At 39.8% G+C, this 14,032-nt stretch overlaps 2 protein-coding genes across 13 annotated transcripts in view; one reads left to right on the top strand and one right to left on the bottom strand.

Annotated features, from left to right (window-relative positions):
* LOC119009057 (NACHT, LRR and PYD domains-containing protein 14-like) overlaps positions 1-14,032 on the top strand; it is a 308,098-nt gene that overhangs the window by 76,585 nt on the left and 217,481 nt on the right. The gene's annotated exons all lie outside the window — the stretch shown is intronic.
* LOC119009055 (NACHT, LRR and PYD domains-containing protein 14-like) lies at positions 216-12,965 on the bottom strand. 12 transcript variants are annotated; one of them, XM_037080014.1, is made up of 14 exons: positions 12,904-12,965; positions 12,643-12,734; positions 12,187-12,309; positions 11,718-11,837; positions 9,595-9,830; positions 7,536-9,405; positions 6,105-6,278; positions 4,819-4,992; positions 4,355-4,528; positions 3,890-4,063; positions 3,044-3,217; positions 2,579-2,752; positions 1,739-1,912; positions 216-1,521 (listed from the first exon to the last, which is right to left on the bottom strand). In XM_037080014.1, exons 2-14 carry the CDS (start codon positions 12,699-12,701, stop codon positions 1,512-1,514), a joined length of 3,636 nt encoding a protein of 1,211 aa, XP_036935909.1. In that variant the 5' UTR covers positions 12,702-12,734; positions 12,904-12,965; the 3' UTR covers positions 216-1,511. The 12 variants fall into 12 exon arrangements, with proteins under 12 accessions (XP_036935909.1, XP_036935908.1, XP_036935912.1 ...); XM_037080013.1 differs by having other exon boundaries at positions 12,643-12,709; positions 12,904-12,940; XM_037080017.1 differs by lacking the exon at positions 12,187-12,309.

Raw genomic sequence — 14,032 nt, 5'->3', positions numbered from 1 at the left:
AATGAGACGCCGACATCGTCTCTCTGAACCAGTTCCAGATCAGCGGACAGAGAACACCGAGCAGAGTGACGCCTCACCGTCTGGACTGACAGATCATTTCTGATACTGTGGAGATTTTATTGATTTTAAGATTTCTTTAGTTCGTTTTTTTTTTTTTGTAATTGTTTCTTTTAACTACAAATAAATATTGTTATAGAAAAGAATCAAGAAGCTGATGAAAATGAGCAAAACTTTAATCTTCATAAGTCAGAAATAAAACCTGAATCCAGAGAAGTGATTCAACAAACAGACGTCGTTTAAACACGCAGAACATTTATAATAATATAGATGGAGGCGATTTACATCACATGAGATTTGTATAGTGGAAAACAGAAAATGTTCTGATGTTCAGTGTGTGAGCAAAGTTTAACACTGAACTGACTTTACAACTAAATCTACAGATATTACAGCAAATAAAAGCAACTCTGATCAGTATGTCTTTTCTTAACAACGGATCAAATGACCATGTGAAAGTTGGAGTTTGTTTAAGGCGACAGATTCACAATGATGACCAGACTCTTTGGATTCTTTCGGTCACTTTCTGCCACAACAGTCTGGTCGGATCCACTTGACAAAGAGACTTTAAAGCTGTCAGATACAGAACCTGCTCTGATAACAAACATACTTGGGTTTGGAGTCAGAACCGTGTTTCAGTTTGGAGACTTCAGTGAAGTTCTGATTAAATCCAAACTTCTTTTCTTCTTTCAAACTATTCTATTAGAATCTGGTGTTGTTGGTCAGAACCAGAACTGCTTTTTCACATCAACTTCTAAAAATATAATGTGGAAATAAACTGCAATTCACCATCATTCCACATGGTGGAGCTGCAACTGACAGCAAAAACAAATATCTAGTTAAATATGTTGATCAACAGTTTTGTTTGCAAACAGCTGTTGAGGCTCTTTGTGTTGAGAATATGTGAGTGAATAAAAGAATAAAGCTCCAGGTCCAGGTGGAGGTCCAGGTGGAGGTCCAGGTCCAGGTGGAGGTCCAGGTGGAGGTCCAGGTGGAGGTCCAGGTCCAGGTGGAGGTCCAGGTCCAGGTGGAGGTCCAGGTGGAGGTCCAGGTGGAGGAGGTGTCTGAGTGTGGAGCAGAAGGAGTGGAGGAGTGTCAGTGTGTGTGCAGAGACTGTGTAGAAGGACAGAGCAGCAGCAGAGCAGTCCAGATACACTGATGATACTCTGTCACATCCAGAGGAACACAGGGATGATGCTGGACTGGACATTGTGTGTGACAGTGGAGCTGATCTCAGAGCAGTTCACACTGCAGCACTGACAGTCATCTCCACTTGTTGTGATTGGTCCGTCAGTCACTGCTGGATGAAGCTCTCCTCTCCACTCCACCTCCCAGTAACACGGCCCAGTCAGAGCCTCTCCACCCACCAGCTGATGGTGCTGCTTCAACCTCTCTGGATCATCAGGACACAGCTGATCCTCTCAACACCTCCACCTTTCTCACCACTCTCACAGAGATCAACTCCACCTGATGAGAGAAGCAGAGAGACAGCAGAAGTGATAAATGAGTGTTTCCAGAGACTCCCTCCATCAGCTGTCAGTCAGTGATATAAAGACCAGCAGGACTTCAGTCCTGTTCAGACCACAAGTGGAGCGGCTGTGCAGCGTAGCCAGCTTCCTTTCATCAAGTCAAAAACACGATTACAAAAAGATTCTGTCCCGTCTGACTCCAACCCTCTACTGACCTCAGAGCCTCCAGTCTGCAGTCTGGACTCTCCTTCAGATCAGACAGCAGCTTCACATCTGAATCCTGCAGGTCGTTGTCATTCAGGTCCAGCTCTCTCAGATGGGAGGGGTTGGACTTCAGAGCTGAGACCAGAGAAGCACAGCTGATCTCTGACAAACTGCAGCTCTCCAATCTGAATAAAGAATAAATGATGGAGATATTAACAATTTATTATCCAGTCAGACATGTTCAGGTTTTAAATGTGTAGCTCAACATTACTGTGTCCTCATCAATGAGCTTTTCTCTAAAATGAGTAGAGAGACTTTGTCATTGTGTTATTGTGGATCATCATCAGCCTTCTACAGACATCATCCACATGTCAGCACAACATTCATACAGCTGTTCATGTCAACACAGATTAATAACAAGCTGCTGATCTCAGGTCTGTTATTAGAGGAGAAAACACAATATTTTCTCTTCAACACATTTTGAATATGCTTTGATCTGTGTGTTCTGTAGGATCAATATTGATGATCAGATATTATTTCTGAAAAGACATTGACATCAACAGAAATCATTATATTTTTACTTTAGCTTCTCAACTTCATCAATTTAAATCAAATGTTAGTTCAGAGGATCTTCTGTTAACAGATTAAATCAAACATTAATTCACTTCAACATTCAACTAATTGAACAGTTTCTACAGTTTCTTGAAGAAACAGAAGTCTGAAGACTAAATTTAGTTTAAGATAATTGAAAATAAGAACCAAAAGAAAATCTGTAACTTTTCCCATTTATTTTATATATGAACTCTAATGTTAATTCAACAATACAGCAGTAACGGAGTCAGTGAACTGACCCCAGAGTCTCCAGTCTGCAGTTTGGACTCTGTAGAAAATCACAAAGCAGCTTCACTCCTGAATCCTGCAGCTTGTTGTTGTCCAGGTTCAGATATTTCAGATGGGAGGGGTTGGACTTCAGAGCTGAGGCCAGAGAAGCACAGCTGATCTCTGACATACTGCAGCTCCTCAATCTGAATAAAGAATAAATGATGGAGTTAAAAATCAATTTATAATCCAACGTGTGTAAATCAGGTGTTAGTTCGAAAGATCTTCTGTTAACAGATTCAATCAAACATTAATTTACTTTAACCACTAACTGAACATTTTCTACAGTTATTTTAAGAAAAAAAAGTCTGAAAATTAAATTTAGATTAAAAAAACATTAAAATATGGACCAAAGGAGATTTATAACTCTATGGATAAGTAATATATGGATGTAAACTCAAATATTAATACAACAGTAACAGAGTCAGTGAACTGACCCCAGAATCTCCAGTCTGCAGTTTGGACTCTGTAGAAAATCACAAAGCAGCTTCACTCCTGAATCCTGCAGCTTGTTGTTGTCCAGGTTCAGCTCTCTCAGATGGGAGGGGTTGGACTTCAGAGCTGAGGCCAGAGAAGCACAGCTGATCTCTGACAAACTGCAGCGACTCAATCTGAATAAAGAATAAATGATGGAGATATTAACAATTAACAATTTATTATCCAGTCAGATGTGTTCAGGTTTTAAATGTGTAGCTCAACATCACTGTGTCCTCATCAATGAGCTTTTCTCTAAAATGAGTAGAGAGACTTTGTCATTGTGTTATTGTGGATCATCATCAGCCTTCAACAGACATCATCCACATGTCAGCACAACATTCATACAACAAAGATGTCAACAAAGATTAATAACAAGCTGCTGATCTCAGGTCTGTTATTAGAGGAGAAAACACAATATTTTCTCTTCAACGCATTTTGAATATGCTTTGATCTGTGTGTTCTGTAGGATCAATATTGATGATCAGATATTATTTCTGAAAAGACATTGACATCAACAGAAATCATTATATTTTTACTTTAGCTTCTCAACTTCATCAATTTAAATCAAATGTTAGTTCAGAGGATCTTCTGTTAACAGATTAAATCAAACATTAATTCACTTCAACATTCAACTAATTGAACAGTTTCTACAGTTTCTTGAAGAAACAGAAGTCTGAAGACTAAATTTAGTTTAAGATAATTGAAAATAAGAACCAAAAGAAAATCTGTAACTTTTCCCATTTATTTTATATATGAACTCTAATGTTAATTCAACAATACAGCAGTAACGGAGTCAGTGAACTGACCTCAGAGTCTCCAGTCTGCAGTTTGGACTCTGTAGAAAATCACAAAGCAGCTTCACTCCTGAATCCTGCAGCTTGTTGTCACTCAGGTCCAGCTCTCTCAGATGGGAGGGGTTGGACTTCAGAGCTGAGGCCAGAGAAGCACAGCTGATCTCTGACAAACTGCAGCGACTCAATCTGAATAAAGAATAAATGATGGAGTTAAAAATCAATTTATAATCCAACGTGTGTAAATCAGGTGTTAGTTCGAAAGATCTTCTGTTAACAGATTCAATCAAACATTAATTTACTTTAACCACTAACTGAACATTTTCTACAGTTATTTTAAGAAAAAAAAGTCTGAAAATTAAATTTAGATTAAAAAAACATTAAAATATGGACCAAAGGAGATTTATAACTCTATGGATAAGTAATATATGGATGTAAACTCAAATATTAATACAACAGTAACAGAGTCAGTGAACTGACCCCAGAATCTCCAGTCTGCAGTTTGGACTCTGTAGAAAATCACAAAGCAGCTTCACTCCTGAATCCTGCAGCTTGTTGTTGTCCAGGTTCAGATATTTCAGATGGGAGGGGTTGGACTTCAGAGCTGAGGCCAGAGAAGCACAGCTGATCTCTGACATACTGCAGCTCCTCAATCTGAATAAAGAATAAATGATGGAGTTAAAAATCAATTTATAATCCAACGTGTGTAAATCAGGTGTTAGTTCGAAAGATCTTCTGTTAACAGATTCAATCAAACATTAATTTACTTTAACCACTAACTGAACATTTTCTACAGTTATTTTAAGAAAAAAAGTCTGAAAATTAAATTTAGATTAAAAAAACATTAAAATATGGACCAAAGGAGATTTATAACTCTATGGATAAGTAATATATGGATGTAAACTCAAATATTAATACAACAGTAACAGAGTCAGTGAACTGACCCCAGAATCTCCAGTCTGCAGTTTGGACTCTGTAGAAAATCACACAGCAGCTTCACTCCTGAATCCTGCAGCTTGTTGTTGTCCAGGTTCAGATATTTCAGATGGGAGGGGTTGGACTTCAGAGCTGAGGCCAGAGAAGCACAGCTGATCTCTGACAAACTGCAGCCCCACAATCTGAATAAAGAATAAATGATGTAAGTTTAGAAGACAATGTTCCTGCTTGAAATCAAAATCTCTCTCTCTCTCTCTCTCTCACACACACACACACACACACACACACACACACACACACACACACACACACACACAGTAACTTCATTGTGTTATTGTGGATCATCATCAGCCTTTGACAGACATCATCCACATTCATACAGCTGTTAATGTCAACACAGATTAATAACAAGCTGTAATTAAAGGAGAGATCCACATTCACTAAAGTCCGTATGAAAAAAATCCTTAAATTAAAGTTGGTGATTCATGTCATTTGTTACAAGTTCAAAAGTGAGTTCCTTCAGTTAAAATATATCTTAAAACATTTACAGACATTTAATTTATTTGCAATGATTCATATTTTGTGTTGCCATCTGCTGGTCAGCAGTAATTCACAGTCAACAACATGCTTCAGCCTTGGAGATCTTTAGTCTGTAAGTAATGTGTAGAAATAATGATCAAAGACATTTTTAAAGGAATGTCAGGCAACACTTTACAGCACAGTACATAAAAATGTGAGACGTTACAAAGAAACAAGTGAGGAATGAATCAAATGACCTGGTAATAATGAACTGATAATGAGAATTAATTTCTTTTGAATTGGAATATTTACATCAGTGGTCCAGCTAATCTACAGTAGATGGATAAATACCACCACAGGTAAGAGGAAAATATATTTTTATACCATGTTCTGGGTGAGGACTGGATTCTGATTGGCTGCAGGCTGTCCATAAACTTGTGCTATACCAACAACACTGGAAGTACTCGAGTAGTTCCAGTGAAATTAGTTCTAAATTATGATCCTATTTGTAAAATGAGTGGGACTGGCATCAGCTGGCTGCTGACACTTAAACGTTAGAAATACACTGAATGAAAAAATAAATAAACAAAACACTGAATAGTCCTTCAGTGCAGCATCCTCTGAACACCACAGGATGGAGCCATTTGGATAAACAGATAATGTCTGAAAGATTCAGATTTATGCTGCAGCAAATCCTGAAAGTTAATTAACTAAACTTTAAGTCTCAGTGAAGGGTTTGAATTGAATATATGGAAAAACAAAACGATGAACTGACCTCAGACTCTCTAGTGCACAGTTTTGACTCTCCAGTCCAACAGACAGTAGCTTCACTCCTGAATCCTTCAGGCTGTTGATACTCAGGTCCAGTAATCTCAGATGGGACGGGTTGGACTTCAGAGCTGAGGCCAAAACTTCACAGTGAGTCTCTGAGAGTCCACAGCTATACAGTCTGTCATGACACAGATATTACAAAAATGTTACTATGAAAGACGAAACTTTATATTTGCTTCATGCATTTGATGTCAAAACATTCTGTTCTGATGAACATTTGCTATTTTCATCAGTGGTTCAACAAACCTTGATCTTATCTGTGTTTGACAAGAAACAGTGATTCTCATCACTCTGAAACCTGCAGACTTTAAATCTGTGTTTTATTTTAATCTTGCAGATGAAAGAAGAGAAAATGTAGTTACATTTGGGTTTCCATGATGTCCACAGTGCCAGTGTGACCTGATTCTATGTTTTGGGCCAGAAAGTAAGATTAGTTTATGCCCAGCAGTGTTGGCTTGAGGGTTTAAGTGCTAAAATTTACATCATTGCTCGTCTTGTGTCGAGCATGTTGGCTCCACAAATCATGGTGCTGAATGATCGTGCACCTCCAGAATTTAAGATGGATGAGTTTGAAGATTTTACTTTTGTTTTTTTCTCACTTTGTCTTTTTTAATGTATATTTTACCCATCAAAAATAGAAGAGCAACCATCTTAAAAATCTACATTTAAATTATTAATATTTTGCCAATAATACAAATGTGATTCAGAACATTTGACTTTTATAAAGACTTGAACAATTTTATGGTGATTTTGAATTATACATCTACTGTCTTTTCAAATGCTGTTGTACACTGCAGTAGTTACCATTTACAAGGATACATAAAGATTAAAACCAAATAAGAGTCAATTCAAAAAACGATCTTATGTCATGTATAAAAGGTAAAGTAGAACCTTTAATCTGAGCTGGAACTTTTTGGTCCATTGGCTCACTGTGAAATGTCTCTAATGTCATAATGAAAACAGTAACTGCATGAAATTAATTCTCAAGGACTTTAGAAACATCACATGAAAAATGATACAGATCTTATTTTAAACTCTTCAGTATAGTGGTTAAAAAACCTCTTTCAGTAGTTTCACCAGGGTTTCTTCTGTCAGCCAAAGAAAGATCAATAGAAGAAAATCTGTCAAATTTAATGATCATTAGAAATAAATGGAATAACTGAGTTCAACAACCTGACAGCTTTAAACACATCAAACTGAAGAATCTACATTGTTGCACTCATGGTAAGTGAAACATTTATTAAAAATAATAATCTAACTGTATCTAAAAATTGAAGCGCTTCTTTAAAATAAATTATTTATAGTTTATATATCTGAAGAATTAAACTTCTAATCTACACTGATTTATAATGTTGATAATCACATCTGGACTCACAGGGCCTTCCTGCAGTTCCTCACAGCTGGAATCAGTCTCAGTCGTCCCTCCATTGATGTTTTGTACTTCAGCAGGTCCAACTCATCCAGAACCTCCTCTGACATCTGCAGCATGTAGGCCAGAGCTGAGCAGTGGATCACAGAGAGTTCCTTCTCTGATCTGTTCTCTGACTTCAGGAACTCTTGGATCTCCTGATGAACTGAGTGGTCGTTCATCTCCATCAGACAGTGGAAGATGTTGATGCTTCTGTCAGGAGAGACGTCATCTCTGTTCATCTCCTTCAGGTTGTTGATGGCTCTCTGCTTGATTTCTGGACTGTTGTCTGTCCGACCAAGCAGACCTCCTAAGAGTCTCTGGTTGGACTCCAGAGAGAGGCCATGAAGGAAGCGAACAAACAGGTCCAGGTGGCCATTTTTACTTTCAAGGGATTTCTGCATGGCTCTCCTCAGGAAGTCATCCAGGGATGGGTAACTGGTCTCCTGGCCACCAGTGCCCCTATCAAAAAATTTGGAAATCTTCTCAAAAACAGACTTTGGTTTTGAGTCTTTCAGAAAAGCCTCCAGGACCTTTGTGTTCCTGTTGGTGTAACAGTGGAACATGTAGACTGCAGCCAGAAACTCCTGAACACTCAGATGAACAAAGCAGTAGACTGTTTTCTGGAAGATCACACTCTCTCTCCTGAAGATCTCTGTACAAACTCCTGAGTACACCGAGGCCTCTGTGACATTAAGACCACAGCGCTCCAGGTCTTCTTGGTAGAACATGATGTTTCCTGTCTCCAGATGTTCAAACGCCAGCCTCCCCAGCTTCAGAAGAACTTCCCTGTCAGCCTCCGTCAGCTCCTGTGGACTCGTCTCATGTCCCTCATCGTACTTGTGCTTCTTCCTCTTTGTCTGAACCAGCAGGAAGTGTGAGTACATGTCAGTCAGGGTCTTGGGCAGCTCTCCTCTCTGGTCTGTAGTCAACATGTGGTCCAGAACTGTAGCAGTGATCCAGCAGAAGACTGGGATCAGACACATGATGTGGAGGCTCCTGGAGGTCTTGATGTGTGAGATGATTCTGCTGGACAGATCTTCATCTCTGAACCTCCTCCTGAAGTACTCCTCCTTCTGGACGTCAGTGAAGCCTCGTACTTCTGTCACCCTGTCGACACATGAAGGAGGGATCTGATTGGCCGCTGCAGGTCGGGAAGTGATCCAGACGAGAGCCGAGGGAAGCAGCTTCCCCTGGATGAGGTTTGTCAGCAGCACGCTGACTGATGACTCCTGTGTGACATCAGACACGACCTCATGGTTGTTGAAATCCAGTGAAAGTCTGCTTTCATCCAGGCCGTCAAAGATGAAGAGAAGTTTACAGACAGCAAGCTTCTCTGCTGTCACCTTCTGTAATGTTGGATGGAAAACATGGAGCAGCCTGAGAAGACTGTACTGCTCATCTCTGATCAGGTTCAGCTCCCTGAACGACAGCAGAACCAGCAGACTGACATCTTGGTTTTCGGAGCCCTCTGCCCAGTCCAGAGTGAACTTCTGCACCGAGAAGGTTTTTCCAACTCCAGCGACGCCGTTGGTCAGAACCACTCTGATGCGTCTCTGTTGGTCAGCTGAGGCTTTAAAGATGTCGCAGCACCTGATTGGAGTGTCATGGAGGGTCTCCATCTTGGAAGCTGTCTCTAGCTGTCTCACCTCATGTTGGGTATTAACCTCTTCACTCTGTCCCTCTGTGATGTAGAGCTCAGTGTAGATCCTGTTGAGGAGGGTTCCACTTCCTGTTTCATCACTTCCTGTTTCATCACTTCCTTCAGTCACATGTTCACATCTCCTCCTCAGACTGATCTTATGTTCATCTAAAGCCTCCTGCAGAAGACTATCAGCTGAAAGAGAAGAAAATATTCTGGGATTAAACTGAGAACAAGAATCTTGATTAAATAAAAATGTTTTTGAATGAATGATATTCATGATAATATTAAATGCTCTACAGAACACAACAATTGTTCCTTTAATAAATGAACAGTTCCTGTTTTCAGACACGATGACATCAGCAGACAGATGTTCAGTCTTACTTGGTGCAGTGTTAGTCTGACTGACTGTCTGCAGTCCAGCTCTTGTTCTGGATCTTTCTCCACACTGGGGACAGGTGGAGTCTCCTGATGAAGCAGACTGGTCCCAGTATGAGGTGATGCACTGTCTGCAGAACCAGTGTCCACAGCTGGTAGAGACTGGATCCTTCAGGACGTCCTGACACAAAGAACAGCAGGACGGCTGCTCCTCCACAGAAACATGCCTCCTCTTCTTCTCTCTGTGAAGACACGTCTTTATAACTATAATGATTTGTTCACTGTTGTTGAAAGATATCCAGATTGAGGCGACACTGTGTGGAAGCTCAGATGGTCACAAGGATCCATAAGAGGTCATTATTTTGCTGTTTATTCAGCATTCAGTCTGTAATGCAAATGTTTATATAATTCATATTTATATCTGACCAGCAGTCTGCGACACACAGCATGTGATGACTCTGCTGTTATCTTTAATCTGTCCATGAGGACCAACAGTCTCTAGTAGGTGCAGCATGTCAGCAGCATCACAACACAGAAGCTTTGTCATTCATCAAACTGGTCAGCAGGGGTTCTCAACACGTCACACACATGGACCATGGAGTGACACACCTCCACACCACCACCTCTGTGCTAACATGAAGGTTTCTCTATGACATCCATAGTTTCTAATTGTCTGGTGAAACAACTTACTGTTACATTTATATTGTTAATAAATTATTTCAATTTGACAATAAGGTCTTAGTGTGGTGCACTGCAAACAAACGATGGAGATTATATCACTCATGACACCATGTAGACCATCTTTGGAAATAAGAATCATAATTCAAGCTGAGTCACCAGGACATAAAACCAGTGATCCTGAACTAGACTAGAATAAAAAAGGCAGAGTCATCGTGCTAACAGAGAAAAACAGATTCATTGTTTCCCCCAGAAAACTTGCTGGTGCCTGGTGGTAGGTTGGAAGGGCGTCCCACCGGCGGTGAAGCATGTTATTTTGTGGCCTGACACCAATTACAGCTTCATGCTCCATATTAATCACTGCTGCAGTGATTGACAAGCCTACAACATGAAAACAACAAATAACTATTGGATATTTCATAATAGATATTTCATTATAATCAGTTTCATATATGTACATTTGAAACAATGTGGCATTCTGCTGCCATATTGATGCTGGTGTGATGGTGGAGAGACCCAACATGAGCGTTTAGCACATCTGGCCTGTAAGTCGTGCAGGAGCTTCAATAAAAGCTCTGGTCGAGGATCCCTGCGTCGCCTGCTGGCGGTGGCTGCAACAGACTCGGCGAAACATACTTAAACTGAAACTTTGACTTTATTAAAACAGCTACCACCAGAGATGATCTAACGCTGAATTTAACAGCTGCGTTTTATGACTGAACCACTGTGAAATTAGGGCACTTAATATTGTTAATATTGTCACATAGTGCAAAACACACAAAATAAAACATAATAGCTGGTCAGGTACAGCCACCTGCTGAATTTTGGCTCCACCAACTAATTCTGATTAAACTTGCTGGTTCTATGTTTCCCATCATGGCACAGAGAAGGCTGCTCTGCCACTGCAGCGACAACGAGCTAACATCCATGCTAGCTGCCTCATCAACCCGCGGCTCAGCCGACGTCACGCCGCTGCACACCTGGTCAACAGGTGAACCAGAGCGTTCAACGTCTCTTTGTTCGAATAAGTCGGCGTTTTTTATTTCCGTTATGTTCAATCACAAGAAGCCTAGTTTGTGTTGTGTTGAACATAAGATGTCGCCACTGCACTTTCAACTTTGTTACTGATGTATACAAACCTATTTTGAATAAATAGGATAAATGATGCTTTGCCTGGCGGTGGGAAACCCTGAGACTGATAATCGAATCCTGACAACTAATTATTTGGAGGACAAATATCACAAAATCAAACATTTGAAGAACATTCTTTAAAAGTTCTTCAAACTTTTAAAAAAATGTTGCATGACTTTAATATGAAGGCTAAAACACTGTAAGTAGCAGTATACATTCTTAAGTTATTATCTTTATCATCTAGTTTTTCAAAGAGTTTGTCTGAATGTGTCGTCTTTGGACAGGACAGACGTCAGCTTACAGTAAAAACAGTCTCTTACTGTGTGTCTGAGGGTTCTGGTTCAGTTCTGAACTGTAGAGGTTCTTTTTTGGACCGGTCACTCTTCAGAGACGGACAGCTGGACACTGCAGACTCTGCTCTCTGTCTGTTGGACTGAACTCTGCAAACACAAACATTTTTTTTTTATTAATCTCACAAGAACACTTAAAATGTAGAAAGCTGTAAAAACACAAACTCCTGTAACAGTCGATTATCAGGAGTTTAAAGTTTGTATTAGTCCTTTTAGATTAGATTACTGATCACATTAGAAGGTGACTGACAGCTGTCACAGGTAAGAAGACAAAGATGAGGCAAATTATTTTAGTTTCACAGACAGTTTGTTAGATTTAGGCAGCAAATACGTCTTAGTAAATAATTTAATAATTTAACATACAAACACACAATCAACCAGTGGAATCAGAAAAGACTGAAAATTAGTCAGATAAATAAGTTAGAATCAGTTCTCTTACTGTGTGTCTGATGGTTCTGGTTCAGTACTGAAGTCAGGAGGTAGTCCTTCTTTGGACCAGTCACTCTTCAGAGACGGACAGCTGGACACTGGAGACTCTGCTCTCTGTCTGTTGGACTGAACTCTGCAAACACAAACAAGTTTTTTTTAATTAATTCCACAAACACCCACAAAACATCTATGAGGTCATTTAAGAATCTGTAAAAACACAAACTCCTGCACCAGTTTACAGTTTGTTTTAGTCCTCTTAGATCAGATTACAGCTTTTTTCAAAGTGACTGACAGCTGTCACAGGTAAGAAGACGAAGACAAATTATTTTAGTTTCACAGACAGTTTGTTAGATTTAGGCAGCAAATACATCTCAGTAAATAATTTCACATAAAATACACAATCAACCAGCAGAATCAGGAAAGATTTAAAATGAGTCATATAAGAAGTTAGTATCAGTTCTCTTACTGTGTGTCTGAGGGTTCTGGTTCAGTTCTGAAGCGTAGAGGTTCTTTTGCAGACTCCATTTTGTCTTCTGTTTCCTCCACACAATAACAAGTCTGAGAAACAGGAAGTAGCACAAAATCTCCAGTTCTCCCTTCACACCCACAGCAGCAGTGTACAGTATAATATATGGAGGCAGATCTCCACTTGGTCAGCTCTCTTTACATCTGAACATTCACTCACAGACTTTGGCAGTGAAATAAAAAAGGTCAGATGAAGACTCACCCTGCATCAGCTTTAGATTCCTCCCTTGTCTGTCGCCTCAAACTGAACACTTTCACTTTCACTGGATCACGTGACCTTAGCTCCTCCTCCTCCCTCCACCTACTGGTGTGTGTGTGTGTGTGTGTGTGTGTGTGTGTGTGTGTGTGTGTGTGTGTGTGTGTGTGTGTGTGTGTACCCTTTGGCCGGAGTTCACGTCATCTTTTATCTTAAAATTCGGAAAGAAACCTTTGTGATCCCTTCAGTTTATCACTGAATATTATTTTAATTAAAAGTATCTGTTTCCTGGTTCTGATGTGAGACTGCAGTCTGACCCAGTCAGAGCCGGTTCGGTTCGGCTGGACCGCAGTCTGATACTGGACGTGTCGTCTTCTTGGGGGCCACATGTGTGTTTGTGTGTTTAACATTGTGGTTCATGCTGTCAGTCAGGTTCAGTGACACACACACTCTCTGTTCAGTTTATTTTATTATCATCCTGATTCCAACAATCAATACAAAGTTGAACATCAGCTCTGATAATCAGTCGACCTGCAGCACACACACATTATAAACATACATCTACATTTATGCATCATTTTCTTTGACTTGTATTTCTGTTACTCAAGCACATTTAGTATCGGATACTTTACTTTTTTAGTTTGAATTCTGGGTACTTATTATTTTTTTTTTACAACACTGTCAGTTTATCACAAACCTTCAACATTAACTCACCTGGAGAAACAGGACGGGAATGTAATCTGAAAAGTAACGAGTAATCTAACCTGCCAGCCTGATGTAGTGGAGTAGAAATATACAGCTGCAGAAAACAGAGACACTCCAGTTAAGCTCGTTGAATCTGTACCTGTACAGCACCTGAGTACAGAACCTGAGGCTAGAAACCCTGAGACACGATGATCATGTAGTCAGATACTGTGGAAGTGTTTCGTAATCAGCTCAGTTACACAAACAAATGATTCTTGCTCTTGTTTTGAGTTTTCTTCATGTTTGTGACTCTCAATTTTACCAAACTAACATTTCAACACCACATCTTTGACTTTTACTGGAGTCTGACTCAGAGAACTTTCTCCAACACTAGCTGAAACAGAAGACAGATGTGGAAATATTCTAAAGGTGTAAATCAGATATCTGAGGC

The sequence above is a fragment of the Acanthopagrus latus genome, chromosome 19, assembly GCF_904848185.1.
Source record: "Acanthopagrus latus isolate v.2019 chromosome 19, fAcaLat1.1, whole genome shotgun sequence".
Taxonomy (NCBI): Eukaryota; Metazoa; Chordata; class Actinopteri; order Spariformes; family Sparidae; genus Acanthopagrus; species Acanthopagrus latus.
This window is presented reverse-complemented; position numbering and strand designations above follow the sequence as displayed.